The 22428-nt window shown below is 39.9% G+C and overlaps 1 protein-coding gene across 6 annotated transcripts, besides 1 other annotated feature; it reads right to left on the bottom strand.

Moving 5' to 3' along the window:
• Window positions 1–98: 98 nt before the first annotated feature.
• Window positions 99–22238, bottom strand: wwk (white walker). 6 transcript variants are annotated; one of them, NM_135894.3, is made up of 17 exons: window positions 21135–22238; window positions 9722–9974; window positions 9259–9629; window positions 8805–9097; window positions 8584–8739; window positions 5980–6115; window positions 5785–5915; window positions 5438–5719; window positions 5042–5371; window positions 4529–4891; window positions 4373–4464; window positions 3978–4115; window positions 3331–3595; window positions 2782–2880; window positions 1837–2335; window positions 1571–1716; window positions 99–1512 (listed from the first exon to the last, which is right to left on the bottom strand). In NM_135894.3, the coding sequence occupies exons 1-17, from the start codon at window positions 21367–21369 to the stop codon at window positions 1285–1287; spliced, it is 4017 nt and encodes a 1338-aa protein (NP_609738.1). In that variant the 5' UTR covers window positions 21370–22238; the 3' UTR covers window positions 99–1284. The 6 variants fall into 6 exon arrangements, with proteins under 6 accessions (NP_609738.1, NP_001260459.1, NP_001285952.1 ...); NM_001273530.1 differs by lacking the exons at window positions 2782–2880; window positions 3978–4115 and adding an exon at window positions 7904–7969 and having other exon boundaries at window positions 21135–21523; window positions 22148–22238; NM_001299023.1 differs by lacking the exon at window positions 2782–2880 and having other exon boundaries at window positions 21135–21523; window positions 22148–22238.
• Window positions 15473–15531: a mobile genetic element.
• Window positions 22239–22428: the final 190 nt, after the last annotated feature.

Here is a 22428-nt window from a genome sequence, read left to right as displayed (position 1 = left end):
AATTCAATGCTCATCCGCACAAGATATGTTATCATCCCAAAAGTATGCTTCTTTAATTTCCACGAGGCTATAGCAAAGTTTAACACCCAACTGACCATCCAGTCAAATACAATTTCTTTATTGAATGGCTTTACTTGAAATTTTTGTTCAACACAAGAGCACGTTTAATTATTACATTAATATAATTTGTATACCTCATTTAAATTACACTTAGTCCCTACAATATATTTACAAATAGCCGTTGTGTTTGGGTGCATCTATGTTAAAGTGTAGATCCTTTGACTAGACTGTTGATAAAGTGTGCAATTTTTTTTTTTTCGTTTTCTCTTCGATCAAGCTAGGACCACACATAGAAAAACGAGAAAAAAACAATGCAGCAAGTAATATGTAGTTTTCAGCGTTTATAGCTAGCTGCATTTAGTAATAGTTTCCATCTGATCTGTTGTACCATAGCTAAAAGCGAGTGCGAAGGCGTTATCCTTTATATGGAAGGAACAATGGACGATATTATCTCACAGTTATGCGTGTCGTTGTTTTGTCTGATTTCGATTATCGTGTGAGAGTGTTAGCGATTGCGTAATTATTAAGTATCCGCTCACTGGCAACATAAATGCAAATTTAACATTTTCAACATTTTGTGTGTAACAAAGTGATTTATACGACTAAACGCTAAGCAACAATGACTACGAAAACGAATTAACAGCTAAAACGCTAACACAAAATTCGTTTCACAACTCTTAAAAAGTATTGTTTTCTTTGCATACTACAATTTCTATGTATGCACTTCTATTGCACTGTACCCGAAAGTCTAAGTTGCCATAAACATTATTTAGTTTTGTATTCAAATGAACTCCATTCATACAAAACTTTGATAAATTTGTATATGAAATGGTTTTGGAAAAATTGCTCGGTTTTCACTGGAAAACGAAACCAAAAAAAAAAACAGACCAAGACTAAACGTTAGAAAATCTAAATGAAATTTGCCGGTAACTTAATATTATTAACCTACAGGCAAATTTCATTCAAATTCTGTATTGTTTAGCTTTGGACCAAATAAAGTTCGAATCTTGTCGACCTATTGTTTGAGTAACTTAATTTTCTATATGGTAACCACTATATATAGTTAATTAGTTTCTTCCAACTCTGGACAAGACACACATTCAGCAAATTTGCTCATATATCATCAGTAACTTTGATAAAATCTCGACTTAATGGGGGCGGGTGCATAGAAAACTATTTACAAAGTGTGCGAAAGGGTGGCCATCAATCTTGATATTTATTAGCTTAATTATCCGTGTGCGGATGTGGATTTGAAGGTGGGTGGTAGTGCTGTTGTTGATGCTGCTGTTGATGATACGTCGATGGGCCGGCTTGACTGGACGATGTGGTTGCACCCGAAGTGCTTGCAGCTTTCATCGCAGGTATGATATCCTCAATTTGTATTAGTTGTTCGATGGGTATAAGAGACAACTCGCCGCCCACTGGCTGTGGCATGGGCAACTTGGCCAGAGCCTACAAAGACAAAGTTAGAAAGAATTATTAGTTGACTTTACTACCTTTTTAGCCCTACCTTAGCATGCTCCACTGCTATGGTGGCTGCCTTCTCCGCCTCGCGTTGTCTTCGCTCCTTGAGCTTCAGCGAGAAGATGGCCACTGACCTCGCACTCTTCACCAGCTTCTGCTTGAGACGAGATTTCTTGGCGGCCAGTTCGGCAGCTGAAAATGTATCAATTAAATGGCCATTAAAACATCAAATTGACACCAACTCAAAATATTTTAAATTTAAATTTATATCTAAAAATCGGACTATTATTTGTTGTAATGCATAAACCTTACCCTTAGCCTCGTCATCAGTCGCTGCCGTTGATGTGGATGCTGCTGCTCCCTGTGCATCCTTTTCTTTCTCTTTCTCCATTGCCTTTTCGATTTCCTTTTCCTTCAGTCGTTCCTTCTCCTTCTCCTTAACACGCTCCTTCTCCTCCTTAGCACGCTCCTTCTCCTCCTTAGCCCGCTCCTTTTCCTCCTTGGCTTGCTGCTTCAATTGCTGTTTATGGGATGAACCAGATGAAGAGTTTGATAATGCGCCGACACTAGGTCTTGACTGGGAATTGCTGATCCCAACGCCTGAAGCTCCAGCCGGCCCAGGGCCACTGGGGCTAAAGACGCTGCCACCGCCGCCGGATGACGAGGACGAGGAGGCCACTATTTGCTGCTGGTGCTGTGAAGCTGGTGGCGTGGCCAAATTGCTGCCAGGTGCACCCGATCTCATGGCCACATTGCACCATGATGGAGCTGGCTTCAAAATGTCGGCTGTATCTGCGCTATTTCCGAGTTCCTTAAGTTGTATTCAAAATTAACCAATATTATTAGCATTGTATTTTGTGAAGGAAAAAAAGTTTTAAAATCTATCAACATCGAAAGCTTATGGAGATTACACTATGATCTATGTATGATACTAGTAATCCATGCCTTTTGTTTGTAAGTGGATATGTGAGTGATAGGGAAGCCAGCGTGGATATGTGTGTACGAAAGCTTCTGCCATGCCAATCAAATTTCGTATTTCATTTGCCCTTTGACCAACTGGATTTCCAATAAAAGCGATATTTAACACGGGTTCAACAGTATAATTCACAACTACGGTGTACATTTCTACTGATCCTGCGATTTCATCACGCATAAAACACCAACAACACACATTGAGTAACAAACACATCATTCTTAGGTATATACTTCCGTTTTGATATATGCATATATTATATATAGTATTTATCTATCCACTACCTTTGAAATACAATCTATGCTTCTATGCAGATTAGCATTGTCGTTGACTTTCAAACGTGACATCCATTCTGGTGCATGAAGTTTTATGTGTAGCTTGTCCTTTAAAAGGAGGTTGTAGGTTAAGTGAGTATTTCATTTGCTATTCGGTTTGGTTAAAGGTGGTGGGAAGAATAGGGCAGTGCTATATGTTTTGAATAACGAAAAGTATTCCTAGTATTTCTTTAAAATATGCCTTAACATTGGATAGACTTTTTCAGAACACTCTTCTCTAATCTCAAACTGATACACTGTAACTCCGAGGTGTTGATAGTTAGGAGGTCAGGTAGGCCGGTGATTTGGTGGATCTACAAGTTGTTAGTAAGGTAACCAGTATCGAGGCTTTTGTTAGTTGATGCAAGAGTCTACAGACACAATAAATACATGGAGCAGCTACACAGACACAGTAGGTCATTTGAAGAACTAAGGAAACTCTTGTGAATGGGGGGGGGGGGGATAGATCCTGTTTATAGGGTATGCTATTAGTATACAACGGGTAAGCCCAGATCTTACGCTCATATTCAGATGCATGGCACTCTCCGCGGATATCTTGCGCGTCTTGTACGGTGGTATCTCAGGGATCGTCTGCTGCTGCGGCTCCCGCTGCGCCGATAGTTGCCGCATTGTGGTTCGCTGGGGGCTGCTACTGGCGCTGCTGCCTGTATGATCGGCTGAATCGGTTGATTTCTTTCGGAATGGCGGTATTTCTTGAATATGCATAGATTGCATGCGAGCTGCATATGCCGCCGAGTTCAGCGCTAGCGTGCTGGCGGAAGCTCTGTGTGCCGCACAAAAAGCGAGAAGTACAGAAAGTAAGTAGTGTAAGAATAAGGAGTAAAAAGATATAGGAATTTTTCTTTAGGTATATTATAATCAAAGTAGGTCACTAAGATAGAGCAGGTCAGCCAATTTTAGAAGTTTTCGTTGCAAAAATGTTGGAAGCTCGGAAACATGAAGAAAGTAAAGTAAAGCACACCTAATACTGGTTTCAGTTGCTCGTTATATTAAACATACTTTTTTGCAAATACTTGAATATACTTGAGTTGAGCAATTTGAAGCCAGTATTAGTCCCATTAATTTACAGCGTCGAAAGCATTTGAAAACATGTTTCGAAACACACATCGATCTATCCAACCAACAACTATCCAACCATAATTTACCCGCTCTGCAGCTTCTGATGTTGTTGCATTTTTCGACTGTTACCAGCAAAAGTTGTTAAATTTCGCACTGAATAGCCCAGGTATGGTGGAATTTCCGGTATAAACATTTGCGATTTTTTAACCCAACTCTGACAAGCTCTATTAAAAAACAAAATTATTAAGCTTAATTATAAAAGGCCAAAGAGATTTTTCGAAAATTTAGAAATAATAATACATATAAAAAATAGAGAGAAAAATCGAATGTAAAAAACGTATGTTCGGTGCATGTTCATAAAGTTAATGGGGCAATGAGTGGCCATTAGGGGTTTCCCCGGCCCTTTGGCGTGTTCGAAATACTTAAGTTTTCCAGTCCCTTACTCCTTTACTATTAGTAGTTCAATGGAAAAGGCACTCACCCGCCATTACCGTCCTGATGCAGACTGGTCAGGGAGGCTCCACCATGTGGTGGCGTTGACTCATGCAGCGGTCTAATCAGTATGGTGCTGGTCTAAAAAGTGGAGTACATATGTAATTGCACATAAAGTCCACACCTACACAGCTCATTAACTTACCTGCGAGGGCGGCGAATCCGGTGATGAATCACGATTCTCATAAATATTGACATCCGCCTCGATGTTATGGCCGTAGCCAGCGAATTCCTGTCCGTAGAGAAGTATATCCTCGGCCACCTGGCTCTCCATGGACTGGTCTCGTGTGGTATTCGCTCCGCTCTCCATTTGCAATCCGCCGGGTCCCTCCTGTTCCGGCTGCGTCGACGTGGTCGACTGCGGAGTGGGCGGTGTGGGTCGCGGCGAGGTGCCCTTGCACTGCATTTCCCGGCGGCAATGTTCGGCACGTGCGATTTCCGCTGCCAACCACGATGGCAACTCCGGCAGAAGCCAGGTAAGTGCTTGCCGCAGTCCCAACATTATGTGCTGTAGAGTCAGCAAATGTATTTAATAGGTTTCAGCTAATATTACGTTTATAAATTGGTAAATAAGCAAATCAGTATATGTACGTTGAGTCTCAATTATAGCGCTCCCTTTTCTATATAACCAGAGAACCACTCTGTGCACAGAACTCACCTCCAGGGTAACAATTAGAATAATTGTCTGTGCCGTGGTCAAACCTGGCCATAGCCTCGACACCTGTCCAGAGAGCCCAATCAAGGCGCAATTCACGATAACAGCGGCGAGCGACAGGATGCTCAGGGCATTTTGCCAAGTTCCGATGTTGGCCACACGTTGCCCAAATGGACGCTGATGAACATGGGCCAGTTTGAAGGCATCCGAACGAATCTCCATCAGGTTATTGATCAGAGCACAAACTCCAGCCAGTGGAAAGGCGGCCGAAAAGAGCACAACATAGCCCATTTGAACGAGCATCTCCAAGTGGTCCGAAAAAGTGCCATCATACTGTGGGGCAGTGTTAATCGATAAGTCAGTTCACAAAGGATATACTCCTTGAAATGTGTCAATCACCTTGTACAACGAGCTCTCTATTTCAGCCTGTCCAATATTCCGTTTACTCGACGATTCCGGCTGTTGGGATTTGGTGGGCGTACCAGTGGACTCCGCCTTTAGTTCCGCTTCTGCAGTGGCCAGTTCCTCGGCTAGACTGCGGGTCACATTTTGGGTAGGGCTAAGAGCACCCCACATATTGAAGCTCAATTTGGCCAGTTTCCATTGTTCAAGAAAATAGGGAATCGCAGACTCTCGTAGATTTCCAATGATTTGGCGGGAGATGAGCAGACCAGCCAGTTGCTGTGGCAATATGAAGAGCTATTTTTACAAAATCTATTGCTGTATATAATATTCAAGATACATACCTCTTTAAGTTTCTCCTCATCCCTCAAATAGAAAGCTATATAAAAAAGCGATAGGAAGGAATTGACAAACTGGAAAAGAGCCACTTTAGCTATCAAGTGGTTCTCATATTTCGACTGCAGGCGGTAGTTTTCTGTTTGGGAAATACGAGATGTTAAAGATATAAACACACATGTGATTATTTGGATCCACTTTACCGCGGTCGTTCAACCAAACGGCCAACTTAAAATAGGCCTCGTCCATTAAGGTAATGGCTCCTGCCAGCAAAACTTTCGGTATAACACTCAGGCAGCATAATACACTTTCCTCCGGCAACTTGGAGTCCCACCAGTCCTGTAGGCGTTAAAAATACACACAATTGTAATAAATTAATAATAAATAGTTTTCTAATAGCTGACACACGCATAACAGCAATATTAATTGGCATAGCCCACTCTTACTTGAGTTTTCCATCAGTTTTTGCTACTTTCGTGCTAATTAACCCATCATTATTACTCATTCTTTCACTGACCTTTCACCCACCTGCCTTTTGAACCCTGCTAATGAAGAGCTCATTGAGTGTTTACGCACTTTGATTAAATTAAAAATAATTTTCGAGCATTAAATGCAATTTTGTCGACGATGTGGCAGTCGTCATGTCACACAATTACAACATTTCCCGCCATTTCCTCATCATATAGCCTATTGTTAAAAAGCTGAACAATAGAACTTGCTTTATTGTAACATATATAAACCATTGTTTAATGTTATTAATTTAGCCTAATTAACCAAATATTATTTGGTCAATTTTAATGGTTAACTTTTCCGTTTATGCTGTTTAACTAATAACATGTTCAATAGATTTGTTGCATCGATTTAAATGATATTCTATTGGGAATATGTCGCAAGTTAACCAGTTTCTTTTAGCCCATTTAAAGCACTCAATATTATTATTATTCGTGTGATATCCCAGGTAACCAGGTTTTAAACACAAAAGTCTGCTTTTGACAAATAGCGCCATAGCCGCACCAAAACACATACTAGCACACGTTTTTCCCACCTCGCCCCTATACGCTTCATTACGACAGCATTTAGTTGCTCGGTTGAACACTAAAAAGCGAACCATACCAAAAGTGCTATTGTCCTCTGGCTCCTGGTGCGCATTAAGCCACATGAACTACCTGCAAACACCGAATGGTGGCCGACAGCCAGGCAACCAACAACTACCAAATGGTCCATTCTCAGATTAGTGAGATGTGTGCAGGAGCTTGTCCACTGCGCTGGCAGCTTTTTAACTTTTTTAATGACACAAGCAGATGGGTGACTGTAAATACTCGCTGGTAAAGGTTAAACAGTTTTATCAACAGGCTAGGCAAACAAGCTTTTCAGTAGTTAATTCTCCTATCAACTATCACTGAAGTGCATACAAAATTAATTAAGTCCGTTTAAACCATCTAATGCGATTTGGAAATTACCACTTAAAGCGGAGCTATTTATTGAATTTACTTATTGTAAGCTTCTTTTACAAAAGATGTTAGCTCAAATTTTATGGAACTAGTCAAGACTTTCTATTCTGCGTGACATTTTCTAATGCCAAGCAACGTTTTATAGTACAAGTATTTTATCAACGTCGAGGTTGCGTTCGCCAGCACTCTTACTTTTCCCCTTTCCGTATCTATTTTCAGTTTCCCAAAGGCAGTTTATTTTTCGCCAGCTGAGCATTTTAATTAACGTCAGCTTGGGATGGGAAAAGGAAAAAATTGCGTATGCAAAATGATGGCCTGAAGCCGCTGCAAAAATACTTCTACCAAAATGAATATGTGTGAAAAACTTTTAATGAAAAAAAAACCACTTGGAATTTACCACCCTGCAGTTTCTCAATTCATCACCTTCTTTTATCGAAACTGTTGTGAACAAATACAAAATATGAACTACAAAATATTTGGATTGATTTTGAACTGTTTCCACAGACAATGGTATAGCTATTTTAACCATTTTATCAATGCCCAGAAATAAATATTATTGCGATATTTTCGTTTTTGAATGATAGCAAATGACAACTACAACACAAATGCGTGGATTGTTCGATCATACATTAATCATAGTAAATTATTGAAATGCAATTGAAAAATGAATAAGAACCTTGTGCAAATTATACATGCATTGAGCAATTCCTTTGTCTGGTATGTTATGGTGATCCAGCCAATCCTGTGAAGTATACAAAAATAGACAAAAACAACATAAAACGAAAGCATAAATGATAAGAAAAATGTGAAAACAATTCAATGATGTGTGGTAGTGATAGACTTATTTTACTTTGGCCTTATCTCTTTGAGTGTTCTAGTTGCGAAAGTAAAGTGTAAGGAATTAAGACCAACTTAGAAAAATGGCTTATGTGGGTCAACCGGAAACCGGTAAAATATATATGGAACATGGGAGCGTATGTGTGATATGATTATTGCAAACAAATTGATAAGCAGGCACACCATTTCATTCACTCGTGCGCATTCAAATTGGTAGTATGCTTAACGTGAAAGCGACATTAAGTATACGGAAGTGGAACACGAATGTCGTGATAAGGAAAGTGTTTCGAATTCCCTTGCAAATGGTAATAAAGCTTTATGGAAATTTCAGACACTAGAAATGCTTATAAATAAACTAATAAATTTTGAAAAGGCATACTAAATCTGAAGTAAGATTCAGATTCTATTAAATTACCAAATTATATTTCCATAAAGCTCAATATTTGTTAGGCCATTCTGGTAATTCTTAGGCATATACATTTGGAAACATTTCTACATGTCATTAAAGTACTTCCTCACCTGGAAACGCAACATGAGAAACATCACAGCAAAGACCACACACAGACAACATCCAATTATGGGAAAGCTGACCAGATAGCGAAATGCTCGCCGCTGCCATGCCGGCGCCTCCTTGGGCTCCAAACGACCCGTCACATTGTTCTCCTCCAATGGACCCTGGAGCAATGATCCGCGATATACGATAAATCAAACAAATTGTCAATAACTTCTGTTACGCTCACCTTATACAACGGCCTAGGTGGTTCCAAAAGCTCTGGCGGCGTTGATAAAGTGCCCCATCTGAAGGCCAACTCCACGGAATAGCGCTTCCAGGCTTCCAGATACAGTGAAGCCCAGGCAACATTAAACAGGGAGAAGAGCACATGGCCCATGTCCTGGGCCGTTTGACCCTTGCCCCATAGAATGCAGTAGAGAATTGTGCCAAACACAGCCGGAACTCCCAAGGCGCAGGTGTAATGACCTAGCCAGGCAAAGTACAAGGCAACCTTAACGCCAAAATAGGCAGCAATGTCATCTGAAAGGAGAATATTTGCCTTATGACTTTTATTCACATTCAACGATTCCAAGATGTTTAAGAATCAAGCATATTACTTTGGACTTCTGTACCATTTGAAGGCATTTACAATTTGATATGATAGGAATGGAGTGATGAATCCGTATGATAATAAATCTTACCCAGAGGTTGCGGTGCGAATATCTGCTTAACCCAGTGCGTCTGGAGCTGCGTCAGCGAACTGGGCTCGTGCAGCGGAAAGACCTGTGTGATCAGACCGGACTCCTGCCAGGTGGCCACGATGCTCTGACCCTCAGCGACAGCCGCTCGGCCGTGCAGGGCCTCGATGTCACTGCAGCCGGCTCGCAGACCCTGCAGCACCTGGAGGACCAGCCACTGACGCTCCTGGGAGGTGAATAGTGCCGTGCTTCCCACATCGCCGCGCAACTGCTGGAAACAATGGCTCTCGCGGGTGGTGAACTCCCTCAAAGCACCGCCCAAATCCGGTCGCAGGCGTTTTGGCAGGCGGGCTTCTTCAGCGGCTTTAAACAGTCTGAAAACAACAGATTATATATTATTCTAATTCGATTTATTTTAAAACTTAAAGTGATATTATAGAGTAAATAGACTATGGGTTCCACTTACACATTAACAGGAGCACTGACATAGAACGCGTTTCGCCGCGTACTCTCGTGCGCCTTGACCTGGACCAATAGACCCAGACCAGCCGGCGGCTGCGAGCGGATACGGGCTAGGAGCCAGCGTAGCGCTTCGTCTGGTGCATCCTCAGGAAATTCAATAACCACATCACATTGTGTGGGAATTTTATTGAGCCAAAGGCGACGAGGAGTCATCAAATGACCTGCGTAGGGCACTTTGCGGCGTAGTTGGCGGGAAGCTGGAAAAAAGTAAGGCAAAGTAATCATATTAAATTTACAGACTAGTTGAGATAAATCCACACTATCCCAAAAATGGGTTGCATAACATAGCATAGGTAAAAATACGGGATTCAAGTACACACAGGCCAAAGCAGCTCAAAGGAAGAGAAGAATACGAACCGCAAATAAGCCAACCTGACATGGTTAAAGCATAGAAAGCCAACATTGCCGGAACTTTTAATTAGAAAAGATAGAAACATCAACAAATGCAAAAGCCAAGTGGTGAAAGGGGAAGTGCTGACAAGAAATTTAACCCCGAAAGAAACAAAATCAAGTAAACGGCAGGATTTGATAAAAAAAAAAAATGACTGTTTAAATAATCAGAATCCCAATTTTTACGACAGCAGTAAAAACTTTACTGCAAATTCACACTATTCTTGATAAAAACCTACAATTACAACTGTAAGTGCTTTACCAAACTTAGTTTAGAAATGAAAAACTCGATATTATTTCACAATGTAAATTGTTTTGGAAGTTTTCAAACAGTTTCTCGGGGTCGTAATTAATGATGAACTTATTTTCGCCCGGGTAAGTAATATTTCAGCGAGAAGACAAAATAGCAAGGAGGAAAAACAAACAGTCGAAGCTGCACTAAAATTGATAGCGCGCGAGGACATTCCGCCACCGTTAATGTCCTTGTGACTATTAACAGCTTTCACTTGAATTTTGGCTAATGACAAATGCCACTTGCAGTGACCTCAAGCGTTGGCTTGGTTCCCTGCCAATGTTTTCTTTCGATAAGAATAATAATAATGGTTGGTTCGTTCTAAGTTCACCGAGCTCATTACGAAGGTCAGAATGTTTTTGCCATTTAACGATAAGGTTGTAAAAAAGTACTTTGCAAGTGTGCTCCCTCGCTAAAAAATATTAGGGTAATAAAAAAAGGTTTTAAATTTCAATGGGACATTCCAAAATCCATGTTCATTAAGACTCGAAATAGCGTAACGGTCATCATTATAAATATTCTAATTAAAATTGAATTCGTTTGAAAGGTTCAAAATCCCTTAATTCGCAAAAAGCTTTCGTCAACTCAAATAGACCACATTTCGTAATGACTTATTCAGCTTGGTTTTGCACAGGCGAAATTGCTCATCATTAATTACACATCGTAACATTTTACTAAGCCCCTATCCGCACTCATTAGAATATTTAGATATTTGTGTAACAAACTCAATTATACAGCTTAAACTGTACTTTGCCTCCGATTTGGGAACAAAACCGAATTTAATTAGGGTGCACGCCAAGAGCCTAGAGCAAGCAAATTTTAGATAAATGTATATTTAGAACGCTTATAAGTATGTCGATACATGTACATATGTATAAAACTAATTATAAGCGACATGAACAAACCGCAGGAGCAGCACGATTTGATGTCTGCATATTTTGGGCAACCGAGTAAATCACGTATGTGGAATTTCGTAATTAGTTCCATAAATAAAACATGAACAATGCAAATCCAAATCCAAATCAAAATCGAAACCTTTAACCAGTGCCGAATGGATCGAATGGGATGCTGTTGCATTGCAAATGAGCTGTGAATTTGCCTGTGGTATTCCCCATAAGCGGAATAGCAACGACCCGGAGGAATATAAACTCATACGCAATCAATGTAACCGCTCTACGATTGCCAGCCATTTTGATATGCTAAACACACAAATGGGTTTAGACATCGCACCCTCACGCTCGGCTCATAAAAAAAAAATTGTGACAAAAGAATGGATCACAGCCAGAAGGACCTCTGCGAAAAAGAGCACGCGTGCTATATCCTGCGGGACTTGCGAATAAAATCTAAAGCATCGTGAGTAAATAAAAAGCTAGCTTGCGGCTAGAAATCACTTTATTGCCGGCCAGGGTCGGCATATGCTAATAAGGGTTACAAGCCATAAAATATAGAGCGTCCTTAAAAAAGAAAAAAGAAATCACGTGATTTAGCTTAATAAAGAACAAAAATCGATATAAAAACTAATAGCCTAAATTATTTAAGAACATACCCCAGCTATATTAGTCACATTAATAGACCTCGTAAGAGAAGTTACTGAGTAAATATAAATAAATGTTCCCCATTCGTTGTGACAAGCAAAAGTTGGAAAAAAGTGCAATCAAGCCACACTTCCTAATTCAATACATTGTAAACCAAACCAATTTGGGTGAGTAATACACGACATCAAGAGTTGGGCATCAGAAAGCTGCTCCATCAGCATGAACCACACAATTCATTATACAGTCCGCACATGCTTAAGTTGACACCGACGAGGACGAGGACTCCAATTGGAGGAGCAAGACGAGCCAGCAAAGGAAGTGCCAGCCAATGTTTTCGGCTGTTAAATCAGCGGCACTGGGAGCCCTTAAGGGGCGGACTGTGTCTTGAATAATTAATGAAATCGGCTCTGGGCAACCCAACCACCCAACCACTCAGGCTCTTTTGCTGGGCGCCAAAATGAAACCATGGGCCGAGAACCACAGCAACGCATAATTTGTTGCATAAGCGGGATGAAGGAGTGAATTTAATCAGCAGATTCGTGTCTGACGGCTGCAGCCTCAACATTACCAACATTCCTTAAGCATTCAGTTAAAACAGTTTATGTTTTAATTAACCTTAATGGTGACGAGAGCCAAAGAGGAGCTGCAAAAGCTCATTAGCAAACCTTCAACACTCGCTACTAAATGCCTGACTTAATTGGCTCCAGCTTGAATTGCGTCTAATTGAAACTAGATGATGTAATTTTGATGATGACCCACCATCCCAACATTCCATCAATTCAGCAACATCCTCACAAAAGGGAGCACATCCTGTCGTCATCACCGCCATCATCTAATCATCACTGAGTCAAGTCAGGTAGCCGTTCGAGGAAGTGAACACTTAACTAGTATAGTTGACACGATGTCCTTTCACCACCGCATGTGAAATGTGGGAGATGGTTAGCATCCTTATTAAATGTTGTGAAAGCAAATTGAATTTCTTAAGTTTGCACATCATAACTACATTTAATTGTTTGTTATATATCAAAGAACTCTCGCAATTACCCACCCAATTGTTTTGAGAACCGGCTTACAGGCGAATGCCTAATGACCTCGAATTTATTCTCTTCAATATGCAGTTTAATTGGAAGTTTCGCCCGCATCAAATTGCTCTTAATGACATACGCTTAAATAGAGTTAATATGCCTGACATATGTACGCATGCTTCATAAAATCCTTTGTTATAAAATATTAAATACCGCGAATTTAACACATCGTTGTATTAAAAATCGACCGACTGAATTGTTTTTTTCCCGTTTCACGTTTAAGTGGCACGATATCCTGCTGCACAGCAGGATATGGTCATGTTTTGTGTGAAACATTTTTATTGATGCACGGAGTGCTTATTGTGATTAATGTTCCCAAACTGAGTTCCCCGTAATCGTGCCCACTCTCCATCCGACAGCCTCCATTTATCCAGCCGCCTCCCCTTTGGGTAGTTAATCTGCAACTTTTGCTGCCAAAGCGGTTGACAGGACAGTGAACATTGAAGGACCCAAGCTTGGTCAGCATAAATTAATTGCATTTGTGTGCGGGGCACAAGCAACTGAATATATAGCAGTAAAAGGCAGTGGAACTTTATCGCCGGCATGGATATGTGTCTTTTTGAACACCAGAGTGCAAAGTCCTTAATTGAGTTTTAATCATGTTAAGTGAAAGTGGTCAGTTATCAATCTAATGCAATAAAGCACCAAGCGGCTTAAAGGTGCTCACTGTGATGTTAGATCGCATTTTTAAGTCTAAATTTTTGTCGTGACTAAGAGGCTTTCAAAATATATTGTATATCACACAAGATCACTCACGGACATAATCTATCTCTCTCGAGTTTTCCTCACAGTCTGTGATAATTTTTAATGCAAAAGGATTTTTTATAGACATGCTTTTACAGTCCTTTTTGCTCTCGAATGCTATAACTGACAACCAAAACCACTCAAACTGTCAAAATGGCCACCCAAAACGACAAGGGAAAAACGGAAAAAAGGGGATAAATGTTAGGGACTCTTCAGCAAAACGAGCTCTTCAGCGAGCTTCGACTATATTGATTGAATCTGCATATATAATTGAAAGCTGCCTTTTCAAAATCAAAACGTTTCCACGGAATCAAAACATAATTTATTAAAACAATTGAGAGGCAACTTTGAGTCCCAATTCCATTCAATGAAATATATATTTAGATAAACTTAATCTACCATTTAAGTTACAAGTCTTTTGCATAAATATGCCAGACTTGAACAGAAATGGCTAAAGGTTATCACAGTAAAAGAGACTTGCGTTCTGCTCAGTTGGCTAAGGAAAAAGTTAATGAGGTCTAACGGCGACAACTTGAGAAGTTCACAACTTACTTTTACCATTCCCCTAAGACTTAATTGACAACTGTGAAAGCATTTTGGAAAAGAAGAAATCCAATATGTATTTTCAAATCTCAACAATTTAATTCTTGGTATTTAGCAGTTCTTTAAATTGATTTTAATAATCAATTTTGTAAGGAACGCACACTTTAATCAGGTTAAATATTGTCCTTAATTTTTATGTTCCCTTTTGGTGTCTAACATTTAGGCCAGCATAATTATATCGCTAATAGGGTACAAGTGTTGCCAAAAAGAAAAAGCTTGCAGACATAATTACACATTATGTGAGAAAATTAAATAATAAATCTTTCTTACGTTTATAATGAAAAACCACTTAGGTCAAACCAAAATCAGGCAAGGATGCGAGATAACAACAGGCGAGCAGGCCGAAAGCCAGACAACCAGGAAATTTCCAAGGACACGTGAATGGGTGGCAAAGTTTCCCCCATGTCGAACACTGTTTGGCTGTCAGTGCTGCCATGTTATAACGCGAATACCCGTCCACATACGTACACATAAAAGCGGACAAGCTGTCAGTATAATATGCAACATTTTAATGGGTTTTCTAAAGATGCAACAAGCACTCGTCGTGACTTTAATAATTTTAATTGGTAGTTTAAACCAATTGCGGGAAAATCGCATTTTGATTGTAATTCAATCTGCGACAAGCTAAATGTAAATTGCTGATAGGCTAGACATAATTCTCCTCTTTCCATAACGCATTCGTAATGTGGCTTTGGAACATTGTCATTTCGAATGCTTTTAGTTAATAGCCCCTCGACAGAGGAAGTAAATCTTGAATTTAACAGGAATTCTTCAACACATATTTAGCAAGTTAAATTAGTGAAGATTTTTATCATTATATAAACCCACTTTTTAACTGACTGAAAACCCGCTATTGAGATTTTTGACCAATTGCTGAGTTTGAAATAAATTTTCATGTTTGCCATGCTTTTCATAACTTCTGTATATGAAAATTGATTGCTGCTTTTAAAGACCATAAAACCATGTACTGAGAAAGGCAAAATTCGGTTTTAACTGTTAAGAGCCTTGAAAATGAAGAGAACTGCAAACTTATCTAGATTATCTACAGAACTGCAAGGGTGCCATTTTTTGCCACTCGACTCACACTCAACAATTTTGAGTGCGGTTTTGAGCCTCATCAATATAGAAACCCATTAAAGATGTCAAAAGAAGCAGACAGAATACCTGAAATACCTTTAGCTCAAAGCACTTAAGCTAAGCCTACGGAAATCAGTGATAATATCATATATTTACTTTCTAGATATACCAACATAATTGATTTACTGGTACTTGGACATCTGCTAAACAGCAGCAAGGCAAACAAGATGTATGACGAGAACACGCAAAGACAAACCACTTAAGGAGCAAATCGATGGCGGACAAGATAGGACACACTATCGCTTGTACAGTGAGGACTCGTAGAAAAAGTCTTGACATATGATATCACTACACATTTCTTTTATGTCCTTATAGTACTTTGTACGGACTTATAACGGACAAAAATGAATAAGTCGACTCGGCCAGTGATGTAAAACATATTATTTTTCTTGTCCACAAATGTATGATATATAATTTTCTTTTTTTATGGTTAAACTATTTCGCTTTAAAAACATTATATAGTCGATTACATGCATTAAATTTCAATTGTGATTTTACAAATAATATTCCATCGGACAAATTGTCTCGAATTTCCACTAAAGGGAATCCTCATAACTGTCCGAAACTATCCGTCATTTTATTAAATAAACATTATGACTCTCCTGACACTGACAGCAATTTTCCGCTTCTTCGCCTGCCCTGCGTACAGCAACCGGAAATTGATTTTGCGCTGATGTAAATTAAATAACTAAATTGCGCACATCAACGGGACACGATTTGCAACCAACCGCAAGAATGATAAGCATATGAAAATACATTTTATCACAGATTCCAAGCAATTGGAAATTAAATTCAATTTATTAATAATTGCAAAAACATAGTTGCCATAAGAATATTTACTCATTTTTAAGATAATGTTTGATTGAAATTAAAGCATACCTATCAGGGTTTTGGGTATAATAAGCCTTTGAAGAGAATTTAAGAGTATATTGAACCTTTACATTACATACAAACTTCTGTCGGCCAAAAATATAAAAGCGAAATGCCAATATTAAAGGCTTCTTACAGTTTCGAACTGGATCTAATAAAGTTCTTCCGCAGACAGAAAACACATTCAACTTCGACTTGGCCTCATTGATTTTTCAATTTCTATTTCAGCCGTTTTCGGCAGAATTTGAAAGTGCACTTGCGGCACGACTTGTAAATATAAATTCCTACACTGCGAACCAAATTCACCTATATAAATGAAATCAATAGAAACAAATTCATATTTTGTATGATAGGCAATTGTAAAATGTTTTATATTCCTTAGGGGCTTTCTTGGTGCATGGAAATGATTTTTGGTAAACTCTCAGTTTTAAGGAACTCATGTCAAGTGCCGCGCAAACCAAGGATTCGCGATGCGGTGTATTTTTGGACTACAGCCAAGTCCCGTGGCGAAAAACCAAAACATGCAATATAAATACAGACGTTTTTTTTTCGCTTTATATTCATTTTCTTTTTTGGAAGGAAATTTTTTGTGGCTGAGTAGCAAACGAAGAGCAATGCCGTGGGCGATTCAGCTCAACTTGGACGAAAGCACGTCGGTCGAAGAGGTGCTAGGAAGGTCTGTCTAGTAACTTCCTTTGCCATGGAATTGGGTTTTGTGCACTGTATATACCGCCTATTGTTTCCTGCAAAGCTGGTTACGGCTTTGGCTAAGCCATCCGGACATGAGCATCATCAAGACAACAATGTTATGCGCATCGGGAATGCAGGTAAGATTGTCCGATTGTCTGGCTTTCCAGGCAGCCCATCAATGTAGGCCAACTCCCTAGCAGTTACTGTACGTAGACCTTTTCAGACTTTGTTTGAAATCAAAGTTGAATCAGTGCTTTAGTTTAGTTTAAAAGTCTGAAGACGTTACCCATATTAAAGCTAAATCAGCCATAGATGTGTTGAACTAACGAATATAATCTAAAGACTCTAATCTAAAGCTCATAAATTTTTGACTAGCTCGAATAATATTCCAGTTTTAAACAAAAGCTATTATTAAAAAAAAAAACCGTTAAGCTCGTTCTGGACAAAAAGTGCAAAAAGTTGACTGAAACCAATCAGATTAGCAGCCAATCAAAGCTGTAAGCCATAACCGGGAAACAGCTACGCAAATGAAAATGCTACCCGATTCACCAGAAACCTAACTAACGAAAAGTGTGGGTGCACAGAGGATTTCCACGGAAATTAAGCTGCTCTCGATGCCATCGAAACAGAAGCCACGTTGATGTTTGCCCACGATGAATTTAACAATTTAAAACACAACCACGCACAGGTGAAAACCGAATTGTGGCTGGGATTGCCGGCGAATGCAAGCTCAGCTTCTTTACCTGTAAGTATCCCACATCGGGTCGGGTGTCAGTCAGTCTGAGCTTTAGGCAGGATTTTCCCAAGCATATGGTAGCCATGCATCGGATGGAAACGTACCCAGAAACATCCGGTTGCCTGTAACTAGCATCGCCCGGGAAAACTGCAGACGCCGGCAGGCAAGAAGCTGCTGAACCTGGTTGGTATTATGGCTATATGTATGTATGTAGCTCAGTTGCTACAAGTGCACACATCTTGCCACGCATTTACATATCAAGATTGTGAAACTGTGGTTTTGCTAAAAACAAACTGCAATAGCAGATATGGCTGATAAGTAGTTTGAAAATTTGCTATATTGTTATCCAAGTTGTCGGGAAATAAGTTCTAAATAAAAGACTTCCAGCAACAGGGATTTTAAAGAATTTATTTTATTTATACGAAGCCATTTACACTCTTTAAGAAAAGGCGGCCACATAGAACATATTTTTCTTAAGCACTCAGTTCCATTCAATTGCTTTGGCGTACCAACAGAAACAGCCATTAATTTTTCAGAGGAAACGGAAGTAAAGGGAATTTGGGTGAAATGCGCACTTAAGCGCCATGAAGTATGCAACACAAACAATGAAAATGTCGTTAAATTTTTTTTTATTTAAGAAATCAGTTTTCTCAGTTTTGCAAAGTAAATGGCAAAATAATGGTTCAGCATGTTGTAAGCTTTATGAAAGGTCTGATATTGTCGGGCTTGCAACGACCTCTTTTTTGAATATACCACAAAGTTCAAGTGCAACTGAAAGCGAGCACAAAGGACGTCTTTATTCCCCTTTAGCCAACACAAAAAAAAACTGCAAATCTGACACAAATAAAGCTTTTATATCCTTGGTTTAATGTATGTGCTCCTTGCTGAGCCATAAGCGTCCTTAGAAAAAATCCATTAATATAAATTCGAAGGAAAAACCCTAGAAGAAAGTCGACTAAACAAACATTTAGCCTGGTTTTTGTTTATGTGCTGCTGTTTTGCTCAAAATACACAACTAAAATGTGTAAACATTCGCAAACAGTTTAGTTCTTACTACAGCCTTATTTAAAAAAGTATTAACTGCCTTAGTTAATACTGTTAATAAAAGTTCAATGCAAGTTCACTCAAATCACAAATCGCAGAAAAAGGAATAGAACTATCGCAGAATGTTTTAAAGTTTAAGTTCTATGCACTTTCAGAGCATACAATAATACATAAATATCGAACAATAATTTTTGAAAACGACGGCAGGCTCAAAGAAATTTATTTTCCACTTGAACCCCTGACAACAATGCCATAAAAGGGGTTAACTGTCAGAATCATGGCGCATCTATGCCCTCAACATTCAGGGGAGCTGTCAATGCCGGTGGCAGGCAGGCTAACAAATTTACAGGCAATGCCCTGAAGCTAACGCAAATAAAAATGACAACAAAACAATCTAGCGGAGGCAAACAGAAATGTGAATACAAATACAGACAAGAGCAAAGAAATGAGGCACACAAAAGCCAAGAGAAGAGAAGACGTTAGATATGAGTGAGTATGATTCAATTCCATTAGCACGCGCTTTGCAGCACAGTGGGATCGAAATAAAATCGATGAACTTCCAACGATGTTGGCCAAATTTCCTTCTAATTCCTAGCGCACGCAATGCATTTTCAGTCAAATGGTTTGTCGGCTAATGCAACACTGGCGGTGGTAGGAGCGTGAGTGAGTTGGCCACGTCACTCGGTCGTCCCAGATTGCCAGTAAAGTTTAAAAGTCATGTCTGACATTTTGGCAACACGTAAATCCGCGCACTTCCTGAACCCCAACACTCGCGCCAACAACCAAGTGGCGTTGGCTGATGAGGAGGAGCCAATCGAGGCCAGGAATCCGTGGGTGGAAGGGATAGTCTCCATGAGCTTACGCGAAAAACGCCACAACATGCTGCTAAATTTGTTGTGCAATTTTCACAGCTAACGAAGTGGGAGACCGTGTGATTCCATTAGAAATTCAAACGGACATGGTACTTGTTAGCGCGGCAAATTGCAAGAAATATTTCACAAGATTAATGATTACATAAGGTTAAGAAAAATGTAATATCTATACTATGATCAGCTACTATTCAAGAAAGCTATAACTCCATTTTCTTGCACTCAAATGGTTGTCAGAAGTCACGACATGAAAAAGAAAATAGAAACCAACCCTTATACCAGCCGATATTGTAGCCCATTTTCATTCTGTTTGTCATTACAAATGTCGTTGAGCCATCAATCCAATACAGACACCCCATATATTATTATACACACGCAACCTTGACCCATAAAAGCTAATGAATTTAATTAACTACCCTCAAGACAGTCACCGCAAGTAAACATAGGCGAATAAGAATGGCAGGACTCTTCATATGTGGCCCAATAGAGGTGAGCACTTGAACTACTAGACTAGGCTAGCCAGACTAGGCTAACCAACAAGGAAAAGACAATCGATATGGGTATATGGCTGATGCAAAATTAGCCAGCGCGGCGCCCAAGCAATTAATGAGTAATCCAATGGGGAATAACCGACAGCTCGGTCGGCGGTGATGTGCAAGGATCGCAGCGCATTTCCTTTGTCATCTTCGCATAAATAATTCAAATAGCGCCTTCCTTCAGACGGCGACGCTTTTCAATAGCTCCGCTGTACAAAGGACTCAAGTGGGACAATGGCAATGAGGCTTCTTTAACCCTCCTACCCACTAGTACATGCACACCGACGTCTGAGTGAAATGCATGCAAAAGTTTCTTTTATTTGTCTATTGCTGACAGGATGTGCGCCAATCTGAAAGTAATTTCAGCGTAATTGGATAGTTGCTCGGGTCGTGCGAAAACGCAGCCCATTTAAAAACTTTCATGTCGGTCCCAAGGCAGAACAAACGCACGGAAGTGTTAAATTATTAACTTACTAGCACATGATTAAGCGTATTGGTTGGAAAATCTATTATATTGTGTGCATGCTGTACAAACTTTAAAATGGTGTGCAAGTTTCCACATTCATAGATACTTTATTCTTACTTTCTTTCTTTCTATTCATATGAGAAACAGCAATTTCATAGTATCTACCTATGACAAATAAACAGGTAGAAAGTTTGTTTTTCACATGTCTACAATGGAAAGGCGGTAAACTCAAATATTCAGCTGCCGGAGCTTGGCAATCGAATACAAATAGATAAAGAGCTGTGGCGCATGACTTCAAATATATATATGAAACCGAAAATTCATGGAGTTTTTGTTTTCCGTTCTAAATTTGGCACTCACCATTCTCGATGGTCTCCTTGGCACAGGAAATTATTTTGCCTTTGCGACGTCGCAAATTCGATTCGAAGTTGTTGTCATCGGTGAAATCATCCTCGCCGCCATCCCTTGGGCCGCCACCAAGCTCGCCGGCTGTTGAAGTCGCCGTTGTTGTCGCTGTGGAGTCCGGTACATCCTCCGACGACTGCTGCTGCTCCGAGAACGGAACTCCGTCTCTGACTTCTTCGTTGCCGTGCATTAAAGTTTTAAAAGTTTGGCTCATTCTATGCCAGGATCCGTTGGTGATTTATTATATATTTAATTAGTGTACTTTGCTTGATTATATCGGCGCTCTCAGTGTTTGTGTTTACCAATTGTCATACGATAACACGATTAGCATGTTTGCTCATGAACTGCAATAATATGAAATGAAGCCGATGGCCCAAAAAAGTAGGCAACAGAAAGGCAAGTTTGTTATGGCACTAGACTTTTTTCTACCATCAGTTTGTGCTTAAATTTAGTGCGTGATTGAAGACAAAAGCTATAGGTGGACGGACTGAAGTATCACGCCATTCGAAGAGAAATGTTTAAAGCAAAAAAAAAAAAGAAAGAATCCCAAGACTTTGCCGGCTAAAAGGACGCTGTTGTTGCTGCCACTGCTGCTGTATGTGGTGGCTAGTAAAAGTGGGTTGGTCGGTGCTGGAGCATTGCCGAGTAAAATGGGGTGGGTTCAGACATTACGCACAACCCCAAGACCGATCCTAAATGCGTTTCGGAAAGCGAAACTACTAAGGCGGTTTCGCAGACAAGTTGCGTGAAAAGGAGTGAATCGAAAAACCCTTGTGAAAACAAAGACAAAATTCAAATGTCTTTCTTATTTCATAATCGCTTTGCGCATTTAGGTTAAACAATTTTTAGATTAACAAGAGCACGATTTTATTTGTCACTTAACGAAAAACACTATCGTACGCAACGGAACCAAGCGCTTTAATCACAATAGAAATTCGTTTTACTTAAAAACAATTAACCACTATTACTTTCACAGCTTTTTCCTTTTATTTGGAAATATGTCATGGGGAGCGCGACGCGAAGAAAGTGTTTGCGCGCTACGAAATGCCGTCAGAGACTGAAATGTCTTTCACTTTGCTGCGGAAGTTGAGAATTCAACACGAAGAGCAGCAGTGTGGTGGATTTCTCAGTTATTGATTTTGCTTCTGCAAAGACAGCAAACGCAAAAGGGCAACATTTGCTGGTCGGCATGCTTTTCGGGGGAGGAGGACTGGGCGCGAGCAGGGCGAGGCATGCATTCAAAAAGCCG

Source organism: Drosophila melanogaster, chromosome 2L, assembly GCF_000001215.4.
Source record: "Drosophila melanogaster chromosome 2L".
In the NCBI taxonomy this organism is placed as follows: Eukaryota; Metazoa; Arthropoda; class Insecta; order Diptera; family Drosophilidae; genus Drosophila; species Drosophila melanogaster.
The sequence above is the reverse complement of the archived record's forward strand: the minus strand, read 5'-3'. Positions and strand labels throughout refer to the sequence as shown.

Excerpts from the sequence above, each read along its gene's own strand:
- wwk (NM_135894.3), bottom strand. The coding sequence starts at position 21,369 with ATGCACGGCAACGAAGAAGTCAGAGACGGAGTTCCGTTCTCGGAGCAG. Across the intron at positions 9,630-9,721 it reads GTCAGTGCTCCTGTTAATGT|ACTGTTTAAAGCCGCTGAAG; the intron begins GTAAGTGGAACC and ends TGTTGTTTTCAG. Across the intron at positions 2,881-3,330 it reads CCATGCATCTGAATATGAGC|GACAAGCTACACATAAAACT; the intron begins GTAAGATCTGGG and ends CTCCTTTTAAAG.